At 41.7% G+C, this 20,131-nt stretch overlaps 1 protein-coding gene across 1 annotated transcript in view; it reads left to right on the top strand.

Moving 5' to 3' along the window:
- Positions 1 to 20,131, top strand: part of wdr18 (WD repeat domain 18) — a 54,756-nt gene that overhangs the window by 9,398 nt on the left and 25,227 nt on the right. The window contains exons 4-5 of the mRNA XM_088907663.1: positions 4,700 to 4,841; positions 15,129 to 15,272. Coding sequence (XP_088763789.1) covers positions 4,700 to 4,841; positions 15,129 to 15,272 — 286 coding nt within the window. The remainder of the gene's footprint in view (positions 1 to 4,699; positions 4,842 to 15,128; positions 15,273 to 20,131) is intronic.

Genomic DNA, 20,131 nt, shown 5'->3' on the forward strand with positions numbered 1-20,131 from the left:
ATAACTCGCATTTTATTTAGTTAGGTGCTAGAAGCAAGAACAAAAAATAAGGAAGAGCGAAAGAAATGCAAATTCCTTTTTTTTTAAAAAATGCTTTTCCAGAGAAAGTTGGGTCTGCATGCACAGCGTGTTCAGCAGAATGCTAAGATGGCAGTTCTTTTGAATTTAAAGCCAAATCCAGTATCTGGTTTTTTTTTCCGCCATTCTGGAAAAACAAAGTTTTACAGGCTGTGTTGGTTTTCTGGTGCCATGCGTACTGGGGTCTTGGGCCTTCTCAGACAGGCGAACTTTGGTGTTCTTTGAAAATTGCATTTGGAATCAACTATGAAGATTCAAGGTGCTTTGGGCCTGATCTGTAGAATTCAGGAGATGAAATCCGGAATTAAGGCGTCAGTAAATCAAGAGTGCAAATGTACTACTTATAGATAGTTTTTTTTTCATTTATAGAATTGTATTGAACACAACTACTTTGTATTGCTTTCTATCTTTCCTGAAATCTCACAGGCTCTGTTCCTTTCTATAGACATCTGGGTGCCTTCCTATGTTAGTGTCCTGGCACATTAGTAGAGGGTGGACTCGAGAGAAGAGGACAATCTTGATAAATCTGGATAAAAGAATGATAGTTTAAAAAATAAAACATCCGTCTGGTACTACGCATTCCTGAAATTCCTCCAACCAAGTGGGAAATACAATAGCACTTTTTCTCTGACCTTCTGTCAACAGTATGAGGACAAATAGAGTATGAAGTGCACAAGGCAGAGTCTAAATGAATTTACATTTGAATCGGTTTGATTTTTATACCATCTTCCATCTGTGAAGAATACCAAAGTCCTCGTTAATCCTCGGCACTGATCAGATACTGTAGTGCAAGTTGAGGGCTGGAGTTCAAGAGAGCCAGGACACTAAGGAATGATCTCAGGATGATGAAACTGACTAAAATGACAATTTCCTACTGTGATGTGCACTTTCTGTAGGAATATCGACAGGTTTTGCTATGCCTGTTCTGTTTAACAATTTGTTCGAAGTGTGCACAGCAAATGTTCAATTGAAATACAATGACCTTACCAAAAACTGCAGTACAGTCCAATATCCATCCATCTGTTTTCGAATCATGTCTTCCAATTCAGAGAGCCAGAAACGGACACAAGGCAGGGTGCCCTCCAGCGTCGTTTTGACTTACGTTTTCCTTCATCCCTTTATCAGATAAGCCTGAAAAAAAAGTAAATCCTTTTTGTCTTTTTGGCTTGAAGGAGCTCCTAAGGGCATGTGCTGTAAAAGGGAAGAGGTAGGGTTTCACATCCAAACGTCTTGGACTGGTTTGTCAATGGGTGACCCAGCTACCAGATGCAGATCTCGGGTTTCTTTTGAGTTCTTGTGCCATTGAGAAACGGGGGGTGTTGTGCTTCTGTATAAGCTCTTTGTTGAAGCCCCAGTTCTTGAGGGCAAGGCTGCGTCTGTGGTTCGTCTTTAACAATGCTGTGGTGCTTGAAGAGGGCAGTCCTGAGCTTCCATCAGCCCAGACTGTGTCCCTGCCATGTTGCGTACCATGACAGAATGGGGCTGAGAGCTGCCACCCTGCCAGCTGGGCAAGGCTTCCAGCAGCAACCTCTCCTGTCTCTCTGGGGCCCTGCCAGAGCTGCAGCGGGCCATCAATTATACGGACAGCGGGGCAGCATGCTTCCTGGGTGGGCGGCTCAATATGACAAGAGCCAGGTTCCGGCAGGGGGGGAGTGAAGGCGCGCTTCCCCCAGGAATGTCAAGTGCGATAATAAGCCGAGAGCATGAGCTGCGATTGATCATTTTATTGAAATTATTGTGAAGTATTGTTATATAAAGTAAGATATTTCCGAAGTTACTTGGAAAAAATCATTGGTTTGACATTTTATGCATGCCTTTAGCTCGCCCACTATTCTGAAACTCTTTATATAATACACAAGTTATCACTTTGCAATATTTAAAGTGAGAGTATAGGTGATGTTCACATTATACAGCTACCGTATCTGATATTTCGTCTCAGTATTGAAGCAAAGTAAGTGGGGAATGTAACAGTTGCACGTAACCTTTGGCGTATCGTTTCAATAAGGCTTAGATCACTGTGCAGTATTACTTTGCTTACTCTCTGCTATTTCTTCTCTTCATGTTCAGGAGTTTTTTCAGAGTCCTGCCTGGAATTGCTTACGATAGCATGCCATAGTCTCAGTCTTCAAAAATTAGTACAAAACGTTGAAGAATTCATATTACAGTTTAAGTGGGAATTAATATGCTGTTCCATTAAAATGTAGGTGTTACAAAATTACTAAGGATCAATATTATTGATTTCATTCTACGTATTGCATTCTGAAGATTTTTGCACAAGTTACAGGACATGAGTATTGATCAGGTTATAAATAAAGATTGGGATTAAAATTGGCTTTAATTTTTAATATTCTATCAGGCTGAGCAGTTCTGCTTTTCTTGACTGGCTCCAAAAAATATCAACTTTTTAAAAAATAAAATCAATTTTATATTGAATTTAATTTGTTTGAACAAGCCTAGCCTTAACTGTTATTCCTTAAACATCTTTTAGCCAAGCGTTCTAATAAACTTACATTGCACTAGTGTTACATAAGAGTGATCTTTAAGAATTTACATTTTTTGCCTACAGTCATATGTCTTATGACATTATTAATTGTTACAAGTTAATTATTTTTGCTCACCTGCCACTCTTTAAGTTCTTGAGCATTCTGTATATGTTAATTAAGCATTAGCATGTGCAAGTTAACCTTTTCTAAGACTCAAATGTTCTATTGCAAAATAGTTAAAAAAATATTTATGCTAAAAATCATCATCATCATCATTATCATGAATATGCACCATCTTTGTACTGAATCATAGGACCAAATCTTTAGTTTTCACAAAATTACATTCGTTTACAAACCAAGAATTTTGTAATGAGATAAACCTTTTTTTAAAAACATCCGTTTAAAGCACATGAGAATTAAAACTCGGCGAGAGCGCTGTTCATTTGTTTTTGAATGATTAAATTGAATACGATAGCAAGACTTTGACAACTTACTTTGCCATTTTGAAATAATGGCTTCAAGAAAATGATTTTGTGTTACAAGTGGCTTCTTGAAATTCAGTTCATTGAACTGTAACTGGACTTTGCATGAAAACAGAGGCGAAAAATGCATAAACCATTTTGGAGGATCTTTTGTAAAAGAAAGAGAACTTTTCATTGGCCAAGCTCCTTATAGTCGAGGAGACAGCATTGTATGGTATCTTAGGTCTTGGGCTTGCTGTGCATTACTTGGCTTTGTTATACCCCTACAGAGAGTGCTTTATGCATTTAGATTCCCTACATATTGTAACAAGGTTACAGTTTTACAGACTCTAATTTTCCTATGACATGCAGAGTTCATTTGACTTTTAGAAAGACTTTTCAGTAAATAATATTTAAAGGCATACACTTGGTGTACAGTGCTTTTCCTCATTGCTATAGCTGGAAATGGCTTCATATCTATACTTGCACTGTTTATAAATAATGTACTGAAGGCGGCTCTATGCATTGACGGCCCCATTCATCAAAGCTCCAGAATGAGTCACAGCCCATGCTGCATAGATAGGCCTTATCTCGTCTCTATAGGCCTCCTTCACGTGCCTCTTGTACTTCGATAGGAGAAGACGTGCACTGCGGCGCTGTGTCATCTGAAGCTCATCTCTTTCAATCCCTGAATCCAGCCAGTCGCTCAGAAAGCTCTCGGTGTGAGCTGTAAGAGCTCACTCGAAGGCATGCAAGCTCCACCTATACTCCAAGATATTCTTGGTCCGTAAGCTGTGCATCTACCCTCTTGATCGCACTGGAGGCCTGCTTTGCAGAACTGATGGGATGAAAAAAAATATGAGAAAAATGACTGAGTCGCAAAAAAACTTTCAAGCAGCTTTCAAGAAAGAGTGTTAAAGCATTTTGTTATAAATTTAGGACAAGGTTGCTTAGGATGTAGAGGGTGTAAAAATACATCCCATCTTCATGGGCAATCACTCCAGTGTGGCACATGTCCTGCTTCAGTTATTCGTTCATTAGTCAAATGTTACAAAACACAAAAAACAGCTATGGCTACTGGAGTTCCTTTGCATTACAGCTGCATTCTGTACTTGAACGGAATCCTTAACTCATCTCTCTCTGTCTGTTTAAAGATAATGGTGTAAAATATCGCTCCTCAACAAATCATTACCTCACTTAAAGAGTTCAGCAGCTGAGAAGTTAATAGGAATTTAAACTAGAAGACGCAGTGAGTCTGCAGGGTTAAGAACATGTCTTCTTTGAGTCAACTGTTGTCTGGTTTGTAACTAAAGAGTGTTGTGCTCTTTGACCCCATCGCTGTGTATTGAGCCTGGTACAGGTCTCCAGGCTGCCTTGGCAGGAAGAGGTTTAAAAAAATCAGTGAATATAAATAAAGCTTGTCTTGCATGTTGTTTTAGGAACAACTAAAGGTTTATTCCACGCCGAAAAGAGAAGAAAAGAAAGACAACGTTTCGGCTGTGGAGCCTTCGTCGGGTGTGAGTGCTGATGCGAAGGAGGCTTCACAGCCGACAGATTGTCTTTCTATTCAGAGGGGAATAAACCTTTACTTGTTCCTTTGCAGTCTGAGCCTGCCGATGTAGCTGCCTACTTGAGCTGTATTGTTTTAGTTGAATGTCTTCAATGTGCGTTTCTCAGCGTGGCGCAAGTGGATCCACTGCGGACCCCGGAACCGCGACACGTTTGGGCACAGCACTCCCTTCCCATCACGGACATCCACTGCGGCCTGATGGGACCCCAGGCTCGAGTGGCCACGGCATCCCTGGACCAGACTGTGAAGGTGGGTCTGATCTTGGGGTTACATGGGTATCAGGTAGGGGTCCGCACACTGGTCCTGCAAAGTGCCGATTGTTCCTGTTGTGGATGTTAAACCATGTGTACGCCATAATCTTAAGAATGAATTTACGAGTGTGCATCGATTTCTCCGCTTGTCGGTCTCTTTATCTTCTAGAACAGTTCTTGGACTGAATTTTAAGCGTGCAGGAATGCGTTCTCAGTGGTAAAAACAAATCCATCAAACCATAAATTTACTGAATTGTCGTTTTAACCGTAAATTACCAACCGTAAATCTTCTCGGACTGCTCTTCAGAAGCCAGGATGGGAGATTCCAGAATCGGAACTCGGGCTCCGATCCAGCGGCAGTTCAGAAGCCCTTCTCTAGGTTGTGGCTGTGCTGTGTCGGGTGTATGTATGTGTAAGATTATGATTTTCCTGTTTTTCCAGTGACTCTGGGGATAAGCTCCCGAGATGCATGAGAGGTGCTTTTTTTTCCCCTCCACTGTCTCAGTTTTAATTACATTTCAAGCAGCTGAGCTAAACCTGGAGCTGCTCTGGTTCAAGCTCTTGCTGTCCTTTTGAAGGTTTTATAACTGCAAGGACCAACACAGCTGCCCTTCCTCCTAGTGTGAGAGGGAGCTCATTTCTGCGGTTTCTGAGCTGCAGTCATGCCCTGCCTCCTGCCATTACTGATCTGCAGGGCGCAGGCCTCCTTTTCTTCTGCCCTGTACACTGCTGCAGGTCACTAGATGTATTAATCCCCATGTTTCTGTGGAACCCTGTGGCCCACACCATTGTTGGTTCAAGCATGGGTCATTTCCTTAGCTGACTGTGACTGGGGTTACCCAAGTAATGATGTAATGAAGACTTATATTCTTATTTATTAGACACATCTCGAACAATTAGTGATCCCAAATGGCATGGGTATATAGTGTCATCCAGATTTATTCAAACTCCCAATGAAACGGAACAAAAACAGACTAAAGCAGAATGGGTTATGGATTGAATAATGTCTCATTTAAAAAGTCTTGTAGAGCTTGGACAGCAACATGACTGTTCATTGGCGTCTAAGCCCTAGATGCCACACATTGATCCACCTCCTCTCACAATAGTTCAGTGGGGGCTCAAATCTGGCACTTGGTACATCTGTACATCTATAACTTATTTTCTCCTCTTGCAAGAAAGCCATTTGTTACACGAGCAACATGAGGGCATGCATTGTCCTGGCGGAATGGTGTCACATCCCAGGAAAGGCCTGCAGACAGGGCAACCAGTGTTTGCCTGGACATGATCAGTGTAGCCTTCATTTGGAGTCAGGTTATCTTTATTTGCCAAAAGTGGAGTTCTGCAATGGCTAAACACTCCTGCCCAGATGTCCACAACAAAGGGTGGTCATTACGTTGGTCTAGTCAAAATCGTCAATCATTCTCATTCCTAGAGAATTGGCTCCACTGCCGCCGTGTCCACTTAAGGTTTTACGCCAGCATACTGCTGTCACCAATGGGTTGTTCTCTTGGTAAGTGTGGCATATTGGTTCCTTTCTGTATTCTTGTTGATTTTCAATGCACGAGTAATGCATATTAAATTGCCTCGTCTCGTCCAATTATCTCTCCTGCAAATTGTCATGCTCACCCCTACTAGTGCATTCCAGGGCAAGCTAGCATTGAAGTGGAAACCAGCCACTGCTGCACCCACCTGTCACTCAGCGCCTGTTGCTATGGATAAGAATTTGATAGGAGACTTGGACCACCTGGAGGCAATTCATGACTTTGGCCTCTTGGCGGGGGGGTTCAGGATATTTAAGGGCTGCTCTATAACTGCTCTGGGTTCTCTTACAGAGTTTGGACTCTTAGCCTCCCAATTTTCTGCTCAAACTTTGTTCCCTAATTTGCAGATTTTTATACTGTATAAAAGGCCAGGCCAGTGTGGGAAAAGAGCACAAAAAGCTCTAGTTTTTGAGGGTGCTCAATGCTCAAAACCTTTTGTTTTATAAAATGTTTTTAGAGGTGTTGTAAAGAGAAGCTGATATTGCACGTGAAATTTAAGGTAGATCATTTTTCTCTAATTTGAAGAATCAGCCCCCAGCAAACTGTGCCGAACCCAGCAAGAACTTGAAAGGCACTTCAGGCTTCAGTCAGACTGCAGCTTTAACAGAGATCAAAGTGAGGGAGCTTAAATGCATCTTCTCCCTTGGTTCGCAAGAGAATATATGAATGAATTTATATTTATATAGCACCTTTTATCTGAACAAAGATCCCAAGGTGTTTTTCATTAAGGTGCGTCATCTGAATCAACAATTGCTTTCGGAAGCAGCTACTTTAACTTTACCACGATTTAGAAGTGTATTTTTTAAGTTCTGAGTGTGTTTTTTTTTACATTGGTATGTCATTAAAAAGTCTTTTCTGGCTCTTTCCTTTTTGCTAGATCACCTGGAGAGTAAAACGTTTTTTCATTTTTTTTCTTTTTTTCCAAAAGAAATAGTGAGTGATGCTGTAGTTTATGTAGTGAAATAATGAGTCTCCTTAAAAACATTCCAATTCCAGTTGAAGTACAAGAGCAGTAAATTGCATGGAGAAACCTTTGAGCCTATATATGTATATTTATAATTAATAGAATTTTTGTGTTGTGTTGATCAGAATCCACATAGTTCCATACTGTAACACAATATAAGAGAATAAAGCCAAGGGGGTGAATACCTTTGTATGTCAAACTGTCCAGTATGTCAAATAGACTGGACTGATTTTCACATGAAGGATTGAGACTTTTCAGCTAAACACTGTAGTGCTTTTTATAAGACTGGGAGATGAGGCTCATACGAGCAGCACATGTTGTGCCCCTACCATCAGATGTACTGTATATGTTATTTCCAGACTTATTTTATGTAACATGTCATGGAAATATAACTTTTACTGCATTTTCAGGGTTATTCTGTGGCACAGAAGAAACACTGCAGCTGTCTGCTGGTTGGAAAATCTGCTTTTTGGTTTTCAGGATCACTTAGTTAATCAGAGATGGGACATTTTGGAGGATGGATGTTTTTCCATTTTTTTTTGAGACTGCAAGTTTTGCCTCCACAGAAACAGCATCCAGAACATGCTTTATTTCCATGAAGGCAGTTTAAATAGAAAGAATGAATTCTTCACGTGTAATGTTTGTTTGGAATTCAATGAGATTTTCACCATTTTAATGAATCATAAACTTCCAGTTCACTAGAGAGAAGAAAGAAGGCTGGTTTCTAATGAAATGAAATGGAGGGAATGCAGAGGTCTCCTCCTAATGCTGCACAGCTCTGTGCCTTGATAAATTCCATATAACGTGAGCCACAAAATCAATAATTTTTAAAAGGTTGTAAAAAGCACCCAGCTTGGGAAAGAAGGAAGGAGGGGATGTGGGAACAGTTTGACATGGGCCTGGGAAGGTCAAAGTATGAGGGACATGGCATGTTATCATTATACCCTTCAGTTGTATCTTCCTCTGACCTGGATTGACACTGTTTCCGTGAGGGAGAGACTTTTCTCTTTAGGGGCTCAGTTTCCCCTGCACTCATAGCTCTGAGGGAAGAGGGGTTGCCTTGGACTGAGCCTGCATTCGGCCTTTTGCAGTCAGTAGCCAGTCGTTTCCTAACTTGGTGGACTGAAAAAGACGGGGGTCTGGAGTAGCACAAAAGTGAGGTCTCGGTGAGTGTGCTCAGTAGCCAGGTAGTTCGATTTCTTGTGCCTTCATTTGTTCAGTGTTACCCTGCAGGGCTGCAGTGTGTTCAACAGCTTGGCTTTATGACACTGGTGCGTTTAGTACCTCTACATTAAGTTGTGGGGATAAAGTGTTTACTACCTTTGTGTTACAGCCCTGAAAAAAAGTGTGTTTAGTAACTCAGTGGTACGGCTCTGGGCTGCAGTGAGAGAGACTCGAGTTCAAGGACAGTGATGGCGATAGCTGGAAGCACCTTTATTCGACTTCTCTGTTTGCTTTGCATTAAACCTCCTGGACTTTTGCTACAGTCTGTGTCTTTATCTTCTTTGGTGTTGAGCATCATGCTGCACAAACGCACTCCGGTTGCTTGAAGGCACCTGAGTGTTTTAGTAAAACGGACACATCCGCAAACAGCCAGCAACAATGTTTATCTAGGGCAGGGGCGTCCAGTCCTGATCCTGGAATGCGGGTGTGTGTGCAGGTTTGCAAGGTCTCTTTAAAGCACTGGCACCAGGGGAGTGGGAAGAAGCTGTTAAAGTGGTCCAGTTGAACCAGTAACCAGCCGATTTCACTTGTTAAAAGAGAAGTTGGAATGTCATACTGGCCCTCCAGGATGAGGATTGGGCATCTTTCCCCATGTCACAGACATTTGTCATCTCTGCATCATAAAAAAAAAAACTTGCTTTAAGGCTCGTGTATTGCATGTCAGAGATCTGAACTCACGGGTCGACCACACAACTCATTCAGGACTGAAAGCATTGCAAGCTTACAATAGTGACAAAGCACTGCACAGTTTGCCCACATTTCGTGTTAATGGTTGAAGCCTTTCACCTTAATGCTTTGTTTAATCAAGTAATGCAAAGCAGGCTCACATACAGTATGTGGCTCACCCTTTCCCATAGTCTTACATTTCCCCTGCTGGTTGAATGTTCACGGGCAGCCGCAGGTTTTTACCCATCACTAACTCCCTCCTGCTGGTGGAGCAGCCTTCCAGCTGTCAGCGGGCCTCCTCCCATTCAAGAGTGCTGCCTGAATCCATAGTGCGGCTGCAGCAGAGGCACAGTTGTGTGGCAGCAAGTCCCGGGTTCGACTTCAGCTCGGGCCATCTGTCTTTGTGGCATCTGTGTTCTGCCTTGTTTGCCTTGCTGGTCTTGTTATTGTTTTACTGGGTAAGGCTGTTTGCTTTCAAGTGAAGATGGATTGGATACTCGATCCTCCTTCCACTGTTTCCAGAGTGACCAATACTGCTTTAAAGGACTTAAATATAATCAAATAAGCACAATGCTCCTGGAACTTGTGCTTTAAGAGATGAAGTGCAGTTGAATTGGACGACCTTAGGATTTTATACATTCAAAAGCCCTGTAAAATGCACAGTATTTTTATTTGTAGTTATACAGGTTTAGGAGCAGAGTCGGGGAGGGATAGTGGAATTTCCACATTGATACCCAGTGCTTTCCTTGTGATATCCTGGCTCATATCTCTTCCACTTTATGGTCTTTCCGTATTATTAGGCAACACTGCAGTGGTTATTACTCCATGTGATGCTTGGGTGTGTGGAGAGATAACTCTGTCGGGAAAACGATCTCTTGGAAATTTGTATCTCTCTCTCTCCCCCCGATTTAATGGGATTTCTCTAAAAAACTGAACGAAAGTAGAACTGAAATACCTAGCAGGGTACGGTTTCAGCACTGTGATGGGATGGATGTGACAACTGAAACAAGGCGATTACAGACTAAATTAACTCTGGGGAGATTGAAATGGCACGTGTGGAAGGAGCCGATGTGATGGACCGGTATGGCTTCGTGTCCAGGGTGTACCACGCCTTCTGCCCCTGGCATGCCGAGATACACCCCGGCTCCCCCGTGAACTTATATTGGATAAAACAGAAAATGGATGAACGACTGGATAAAGGAGGAGATTCTTTTAGAGGAATACTCACCTATTCACCTGAATTGTCTGAAGTTCAGGATAAGCTAATCCCTGCAGTGTTTCCCTTTAAAGCTGAGCAGTGCTGTGTGTTTAATGTCGGTGGTGTGGGGCATTTCCACTATCCCCTGTTACCTTAACACTTCACTTTGTTTTTGGCTGTTCCAGAGGGGTTATAGGGTGTCAGGGTGTCCTTGATGCATAATCCCTGGCTGGATCGCAGACACTAGCCTATGGAGCCTCTGAGGAGTGGGCTATTATTTTTGTGTGTGTGACAGCATCGCCTGTAAAACTTTTTAAAGGGGCAGCTTTAAGAAATGCTTAGCGTGGAGCTATTTGAAGAGAACAACCGTGGGGATTGCTGCAGCACAATGCTTTGCACAAAATGGAGCAGACTCAAACACGGCGGCACCTGGCTCCCTGGCCCTTCTGTGCTGTACCTAATAATAATAATAATAATAATAATAATAATAATAATGTTTCTTTATTAACCCTATACAATTTCTTGCATTAGGAATTCGTCTTTTCGCATACCCCAGCTTTTCTCCATGAGACACAAAGACAGGGAGAGAAGCTGGGGGTCAGAGCGCAGGGTCGGCCATTGTACGGCGCCCCTGGAGCAGTTGGGGTTAAGGGCCTTGCTCAGGGGCCCAACGGAGTAGGAATCCTCTGCCAGCTGCGGGATTTGAACTGGCAACCTTCCAGGCACAGGCACAGATCCTTAGCCACAGAGCTACCACTCCGCCCCACCTCTCAAGAATTAGTTCTTTTTAAATATAAGGGCTGTTGCGACACAGTTAAAGGCCAAACTTGGAAAAAAATCCGGGATGATTAATGGTTAAGTTCATAACGGTATTCGTATTCTAGAAATCCTGACTCTCTTCCTTGTTCCAACTCTGTCTGCCTTTCTATCTCTTCACCTGCTTGCTGGGCTCGGCTGCTTTCATCCTTCGCTGCTCTTCCAAACAAATATTTTATTAATGTGTCAAAAAACCACTCTGTGCTCAGGCTTGCACACTTCACAAGCTGCCTGATACTAGCCTTAATCTTTGCATTTCATATTTTTCTCTGGATTTGACTGGGGTTCGTCACAAAGGTACAGCTTCTGAGCTTTGTCGCAGTAAAAAAGATTGTTTACACTCCTCATGCAACCAAATTGTGGTTGTTTACCTGGTCCATTAACTTTCAGCAGTTCTCAGCTGAACAAGCTCTACTTTATTTCTTCTGCTTCACATAAACTATAAGCCACTTTCCCCAATTGTTAAGATGGCGGGGAAATTTAATTTCTCTTTTCTTTATCCGAGATCTCTTGTTCTTGAGCTGCTTTTTTGTGTATGCTTCAGACTGAAGAATGTGTATGACCCCATTGTGTCTGTTTTCTTTTTCTGATAGATTGGTCCTAAATGTAACACATGATGGAATTGTGTGCTTTACCTACAGAGCTGTACTCTTATAATGAAGCAATTCATCAGACAGGGGAAATGAGGCTGCCTCTATTTCTCTAAACTCTTTAACTTCCTTCAACTGTAGCCCCATCTGGGAGCAGGGTCTGTTCACAGTGAAGTCCACACAGCAGTGGTCGTAACCTTGTTATTATCAGGCATTTGAGTGCTGCTGAGTGACAGGTTTTCATATGGATGACAACACTATCCTAATTAAATATTCTTCAGGAACCTTACTGGCTGTTTTTGTTGGGGATAGTTTCCTCGACAAGTCCAGAAGCCTAAAATGCTTTCAGAAATGCACTGGAGATTCCTGTAGAGCAATACCCTTCACTAAATGTCAAAACAAGCAAGGTTCTTATTGGGATTCATGAAGATGAATGCCGTCCTGATCATAAATCAAAGTTCTCTGTAAAAAAAAAACAAAAGGGAAAGCAACTCTTTCCTTCTCTGCTGAAGTGAATGTCGGTTTTCTTTATTGTCATTCTCAAGCCCAGAAAAATGCTCAGTCCCATGAAATTATATTAATACCCTAGATAAAAAATATGCAAGAAGGCAGTAATCATTTAGAGTAGGGGAATAAGTTTCTGCCATGTACCATTTCATGTAGATTTCTTGTAGATTTGTAAACATTTAGACACCTGTTTAATGTGTGCAGGGCCTTTTGAACTCAGTCCCTCTTTATTAAATATGTACACCTAATTATTTATTCAACCAGAGGTGGTTTATACTGAGCCTGAATGCATGTTTCACTACTTTTCTTTAAAAGTTGAAAATGTATTTTTTGGCTTCAGACAACTACAGATTCGCTTCTTAGTGGGGTGGACTACATCTCGACAGAATTGAAGAGCTCCACCATTTTACAAAATGACAGATGTGCAATATCAAACGTGTTTAGGTGTGTAATCGGTTTGTTTATTTGTTGCATTTCTAATTCTTCTTAGTCATTCCCTGACTTGTTCTTGCTTTAATGTTCCACTATTTTTCTACAATTTCAGGCCAATGTTGGAAGAATTTCATACCTGTGTAACACTGGGTTTTGTGACCTTGTCCAAGGTCTCCTGCATTTTACTGATGTGAACCAGTCGGCGAAGTTCATCAATCCGATTTGCTTGCTTAGCCATGAGTAACAAGCGGTGATCAACCCAATTTGAGAACAGCTTCTATTTGTGACACGCTATGAGTCCATCATTAACTATCATTTTATCCATCTGTATTTCACACAAACATGCATAATGATAGTGCATATTATACTTATTATACTGTCAGAGTGTATTTATCCCACAGTGTCTGTGGGATAAAAGTTGCAGGTGTACGAGCTGGGTCCTGAAAAAGAAAACGGAAAGCCCCCTGTCCTATAACAATCTAAAATTGAATCATTGTGGAAAAACCAGATGGGACAATATCTATCGGAACTCAGGTGTCAGCTGACAATTACTTTTACACAAGGAGATGTGTGGATGCATCTGTCTTTTTCAGTTTATACGATATCAGGTCTCTTGATTTTATTAATAGACGTGTGGAAATAATTGTGCAAACTGTTGCCAAGTAATCAAGTAGGATCTCATACAAGGATTGTTGGCAAGCTCCTCCAAAGCATCTGGCAGAAGAGAGCAGAGGACTGAGGACCGAACACCTTGTCTGAACACCATGTGTTGCAATGTCATTCTTTAATGTAGATGCTTCTTCTGTACACAGACAGCACCATCTCATGTTTTGTGTGTGTGTGTGCACATATTAGTTTAATTCATAAAAGCCTTTTAAATCCCTTCCAAAGTTAGCTCAGATGATAAGCTTTGAGTTGATCCTGGAGGATCCTTGTTTACTGATCAGTTAAGTAGAAAGCCCTGCATTAACATACATGGCCCATTCGTTAGTGCAGAGATTCCTCATTGCAGTACCTGCCATGGGAGAGAATCTGTAGTTTCTTGTCTGGGCCTGTCTGTATTACAGACAAGTCCAAGGATTAAGTGCTGAGGATGGTTGATTTTCCATGGCCTATTTCATGGAAGAATTTCAGAAGAATAACGTACAGTAGTTTGGTCTGGGGAGAAAGGTGACTGTTCTAGAGTCTAGACAGAATGGGTACAAGGTTTAAACAACTTAAAGAAATTGAGTGAGCATCATTGAGCATTCTTCAGTCCCTGTAGATCTGTCTTCACGTGCCGCATGAAACATTCCTTCTTCCAGCGTTTCTGCCACTTCAAGTCTGCTGCACGGAGCTGGAGCAGGTTATACATTCTTCTGTATAAAATTTGTCATCAGCACTCTGTGTCGAGTCCAATACCATCAGCTGTTATGAATTACAAGCTGTCAGTCTGGAGATAAATTATTCAGAGCTGAAGTAGCAGTTACAGATAGTGATGGTTGAAGGAGAAGGGAGGTCAGGATAAAGTTCTTTTCTTGTTAATGTGTGCTGTGTCTTAAGATTAAGAATTACTTCATCTTATAAAAAAGGGAGGGATGGTGGCTGTTTTCCTGAAATGAAAATTACTATATAATTTTTTTACCTTAAACATATCCTAAGCCAATATGGAACTGATAGCCTTTACCTATGACCTGCATAGTCCCTGTATCTTTCTTAATGGATGTAGGTCTGCATTTAAAGGAAAAGTTAAAGATGCTATTCTCAAATTTGAAATGGGAATCTACCTCAGCCTTCATTTTAGTGATTATGATACATTTAGAAACCAGAAACATGAGGGTGTTTCAGGACTGAGGGGTTGTGTTTTTTTGTTTCTTTAAATGTCTACAAGCACATTATTCTGTTATTTCAATTTGCAGTTCACAGGTATTTTATGAATCCTTCAAATATTTTAATTAGTCATTCTCATGATTTTTTTTTCTAAATACATTTTTAATTTGACTGATCAATGTATGCAAGGCAATATCAAAATCAGACGTTAAAAAAATGTAATAAAAGAATATGCTGGAGTTATATGTAGCTAAGACCACGGTTTGTTTGTTGCACATGGAAAGAATGCTGTCCACGAAACGATGGGTTTGATATCCCCCGTCTGCTGAATTTACTTTTATGGTTAAGTTATGTAATGTTACAGCAGTGAGAGCGTTCTGTCTTAGAGTGAGAATGGATAGCTCCTTTTCTTCCTAGAGTGATGATATTTTTTACAGTGCAGATAAATCAATTTTCCTAATGTATTTGATTGACAAGGCGTTAGTGAGGAGTGATAACCACATACTCCATACCATGTTTTCCGCTTCTCTCTCTTCAGCTCTGGGAAATCTCCTCCGGTGAAATGCTGTTATCCGTCCTCTTTGATGTGGGCATCATGTCTGTGACCCTTGACCCCTGCGAGTATTCCCTCTTTTGTGGTTGCAGCGATGGAAGCATCTTTCAGGTGTCATTGTACAGCTCGGTAAGCGATCCCTTCATACGATCCCATTGCTGTGACCCCTCATTTCCAGGTCTCCCCCTTTTCCAAAAACATCTGCTGTGCTTTTGCGAAAAAGCGACAGGTAAAAAAATTGCTTTCATTGCACTTAGCTGAATCAGTTGTGTACCAATAAGGTACACAACAATAATAACAATAATGTACTTTAGCTGTAATGCATCTAGCCCTCTTGTCAAGTTTCACAATTGTGAAATGTTTTAGCTAATTTCATTCAATTTAATCTTGTGTATTTTCAACGAGTTGTGCAATTGCTATACCTGTCTGAATTTTAAGATGGCTTTGTGAGGTAAGGATAACTTTGTCTCAGGTATTTCAGAAAGCATCTTTCCAACCTGTAAGGTGTCTGCCGGGAAGTCTACAAGGGACGGCAATTGAAGTCGCACAAGGCCATTAGATATGTGTTAAGCAGTCAGGTTTGTGTGGGGCATAATGAAGTCTTTCCACTCAGTCAGGCAGCTAGAAGCTGAGCTTGTTTATTTCCCGCAGAAGAACTTGGGTAACGCAACAAGCTAACAGTAAATGAAAGGACTGGCAACAGGGAACTGTGCAGAACTGTAACCAGTAATAAATATAAAGGAAGACAAAAGGGTTTAGTTGTTCTTTGAAAGTCACTGGGGGAGCAGGTTCACTTTTGCTTATGGTAGGGTGTGCTTTGCTATATTTGCTCACTGTATTAAACTGCATCTCGCTGGACTCATGCAGCGTGGTGTAAATATTAGCCTGCTCAGTGACCATCTGCATCAGGCCCTGCAGGACACTTGTTTTTGCACTTATGCACACCTGTGTTACCAGGTCTCATTTTGTGTTTTGGAATATATGCTGGATCGGTGTGTGATTTCCATAGTAAATTTGTTTAAAACAATACCCAATAGTTACCATTTAATCCACAGTATCTAACTTTTACCTGGTCCTGCTGTGCTGTTGAACTGCTTGTTCAAACTTCACGTCCTGAGTTGAGTTCAAGTCCTGCCCTGTACAGATCTCTCTGGTGTCAAGCTGTGATGAACAGGTTTCAGGGAGGGCTAGTTAATGATTGATGACTTGTAGCCTCAAGTCCTAGGTGACTGGTTTTCTAATTAGGAAATACAGTGTATAGAGTATATATACTGTATATAAAGGGATTTTGAAATGTCTGAATATCCCTTACATCAGCATCTTAGGTGTGTGTCTAAGAAATCCATAGCTTTCATATTTTTTCTCTTTGTCTCTGCAGTTCCTTAAATAGGATAGTGCAGTCTTTAGAGCTAGATGGATGTGGATTAAAGTGTGTACCCATCAGTAACTCCAGAAAGGTCAAGATACCCGCATTTCTTTTCAGTATTTTTCTTTCCCTTTTTTGTTCCCTTAAATGGTGATTTTTCACAGCAAAGATCCAAGTGAATGCTTCCGTGTCCTGTTCGTACGTTTTAATTTAACTTTCACTCTGTGCTCTCCTCTCATCCCATCCCACCGGACACTTCTTTTACAATATGGATCCAAGGGAGTGTCCAGGATGTCAGAAATGATGTACAGAAAAAGAGAAAAGTAAATGCAGAACATTAGCTGGCATGCAAATGTAGGTTCTGCCGAGTTTGGGCTGACAGCTAGGGGGAATCACCAGGGATCACACTGTGTTTCTGCCTTGTTGTGCTATGCTGGAAAGCCTGTGTGGACACAAGCTTGAATAATTTCAGATCTGGTTGCAAAGTATTTGTTTACCCATCCCTGTTGGGGTATTGATGTGTCTTAGTTTGAGAACGATGGGACAGGTAGCTGTCGGAGTGCTTGGGGTTCATTTGCATCACAGAAATGTTAAAAATAAAGCTGGAACCTGTGGAACCATTCTTCTTCTGTCTTTTGCGGGAACCAGATTCCTTCTTATGGTCTATTTTTTGCATTGAAATACAAATGTTTCCAATTCCACTGAACTGCGGAAGCAGGGACTTTTGTGAGCAACAAGTTTTGTTTTGTGGTGACTGAATAGGATTAATTTTCTATAGGGCTGAATATGCTTACCTTTCCTTTCAGAATCATCAGAAGACATAACAATTATACTTGTTTGCTAAGAACTCAGTCCTCACAATATTCCATTCATGCACTTCAGAGAGGGTGAGGTCCCTGCTGGACGCTGTAATCTAATGATCCATTCTAAATGAGCTAATTACGTTTCATCGTGACGTCTTAAAATCCTCAAACCGTTACCGTGCCTTCTAAATTTGGCTTGCCTCTGGAGTTTGTCCTGTGTCCATGTGCATATTCATAGAAACATTTCTCTGCACAAACCTTAAAACTCCAGAGCTATCCATAGAATGGCGGGTGATGTTTTCTCAGTTATGTAAAGCTTTGAAATGGTGAAGAGTATTGACTGATGCTGTGTGGTTTTGGTGGTGGGAGCCTGGGGAGGCCGGCGTTGCACAAAATAGTTTAATAGGAAAGAAAAACAGCAATTATTTAAGTTTTTCTAAAAAATGCTCAGATGTCCAGCCGTAATGATGGACGCGCAGGTTTTCAAAGTGCTCTGAGGCTTTTGTAAGGAAACTGGAAGTTATGTCTCAACGATTTTCTCTCAAGTTCCAACTTGAGAGAAAATCATGCGTAGCAGAGGGTGTTTTCAGATATCCTCCAACCTCCCCCTGAGTTTCCTCCCTCACATCACCATATCTGCTCCACTGCTGTGTTCCCCCCCCCCCCCCCCCAAACCCCACCTCCACATCCAGCGCCGAACCTTGCATCCTGAAGTGGCTGTCAGTGGCTGCCGGGCTGTACAGCTGGGAGCTGGGAGCAGACATGACCAGCATGCCAAGTGGCTCTAATAAATGGTGGTGTGCTGGACCTTGTCTGCCTTGTGTTTTACACCAGACCCTCTGACCCCCCTCCTCCCTGTCTCCCTGCCGCAGAGCTGACAAGCTTCTCTGCTCCATCACCGCCTGCCTGTATGGAATACGATTTCTTCGGCTCTCATGTGACACAGCAGCACCGTAGCCCCCCGTCCCCATTTCCCCCAGTCGCCTGTCTCTTGAGCGGTCTCATCTTGTGCTCCGATGTTTTTTCTTTCCTGCTGTAAAGCTGTTCCTGTCGTCTTTGTTTAGCTTTCATTTTGACGTCATAAATTTTTTTTTCCCCCCCTCGTTAGATCATGTCCCCCTGGTTTGGTAAACAATCGATCATCTTTATTAAGCGTGGGTGTCTGTATTAGGCAGACTTTTGGAAAAAGACACCGGTACGTCTAACAGGAACTAAGTAGCTGATGACTTCAGGGATTTTAATGAAGTTTATCCAATAATGATTTAAAATATTCTAATGGCTTTCTCTATGAGATCTATTTATCATTGCTGAAGAGATATCGCTGGGGAACAGTGCATGTGCTTTTTGCTTAAAGCCTTCCACTGCCTGTTCATATTCTTTCATAACTTGTACTTCCTTTCTGCTGTGTCAAAACTGCATATTGGATTTTGAATATTTATCAGTGGTTTTCTTATTTCCAAAGCAAACCTCTGGTGGAGTCCTTAAAATAATTGCTTGAACCAAGTAATAATTCACTACTTACACCATTGTTTAATGAAGAGGTAGGAAAGGTACTTAATTGATTTTGTGTTTTTTAATTGTAATAAATGAGGGTAAAGATTGGATTTGACTCCTTTAATAGCTGAAATGAAAAACGGATCTGCTGAAAGTCAGGTTTGTTACAGATATTGGATTTTTCAACTTAAAACTTTCAAATCGGAAATGCCACTTATTCTCCACCTCTTAGGAATTGCTAGTGTTATGTGTCCTTGCACACAGCAGGAAAGAAGACCTACTCCTCCAGCCTACATAACTGTTGGAGCTGTTCATCATTTGATACTTTGCGAGCTTTGTCTGACAGGACGCTTAGAGCCAGCTAGAGGAGTAGCGAGTTTCTCCCCAATCTGGCTCTCAAGTTTTCAGGTGCCCAACAAGTTCAAAAAAGTCAAAGAGACTTTCTGGCCAGCTAAAGCCCACCCAACAACGGTACTGCTTGCCATGATGGTCCATGATCGATTCAAGTCTAGACTGGTCCAGCAGGACTCAAACGTGTGCTATTCTGAGTGGGAGCTTGTATTTTGCAAGATGCTTGGCGGCCAAAAAATGGTAATTTCTTATTAAGCCAGAAGCAGGCCTTTTCTTGCCAAAAGAGTTTAAATTTGTCATTCTCCCTGTCTAATATGCTGTTTGGTTCATTTAGTCTGTGTTTCGCCACTCTTCTTGAAAAAGGATTGCAGCCCCTTTGCTGGGAAAGCCACAGTGTGTGTGACCATTGTTTCCTGGCTGTGATGGAGTTTCGTTTTCAGGAGCTTGCTGTTAAAAGACGGATTAAGTGAACGGGAGCCCAGTTCCCTTAATTTTACGTCCAAATCCTCCGAGCCGAGTTTGTGTCGTCCTGATAAAGTCATTTCAAACCCCATCCGGTAAAGCCACTGAGTGCTAGATCCGATTAAGCCACACAAATGTGTCCCAGCAGCAAGCGATTTGCCAAGGTATTTCTGCAGAAGCTGAAGCAAGAGCAAGTCGCTCCCTTTGGGCTGGCTGCCGCGAAGGAACCGAGTCTGAAACAAAAGGGAAGCCTGAGTCATTCCTCACCCTTTCTTGAACTTGAGCAAATGCACTGAATACTGACACCTGAGAGCAAGAGAAACGGCCAAAACAACATTTTTATTCTGCTTCGCTCCCTCATTGCCTTTTGAGTGAAGCGGGAACATAATAAAAACCAGGCACTGGAGGAATTAAAGGGAATCAAATGCAGATATTCTGGCATCTGTGTTGACTCATACAGTACATGCAGTGGCCATCAAAGGTATTGACCTCCCCTCCCGGACGTTTCACAT

The sequence above is a fragment of the Atractosteus spatula genome, chromosome 28, assembly GCF_055471065.1.
Source record: "Atractosteus spatula isolate fAtrSpa1 chromosome 28, fAtrSpa1.hap1, whole genome shotgun sequence".
Taxonomy (NCBI): domain Eukaryota; kingdom Metazoa; phylum Chordata; class Actinopteri; order Semionotiformes; family Lepisosteidae; genus Atractosteus; species Atractosteus spatula.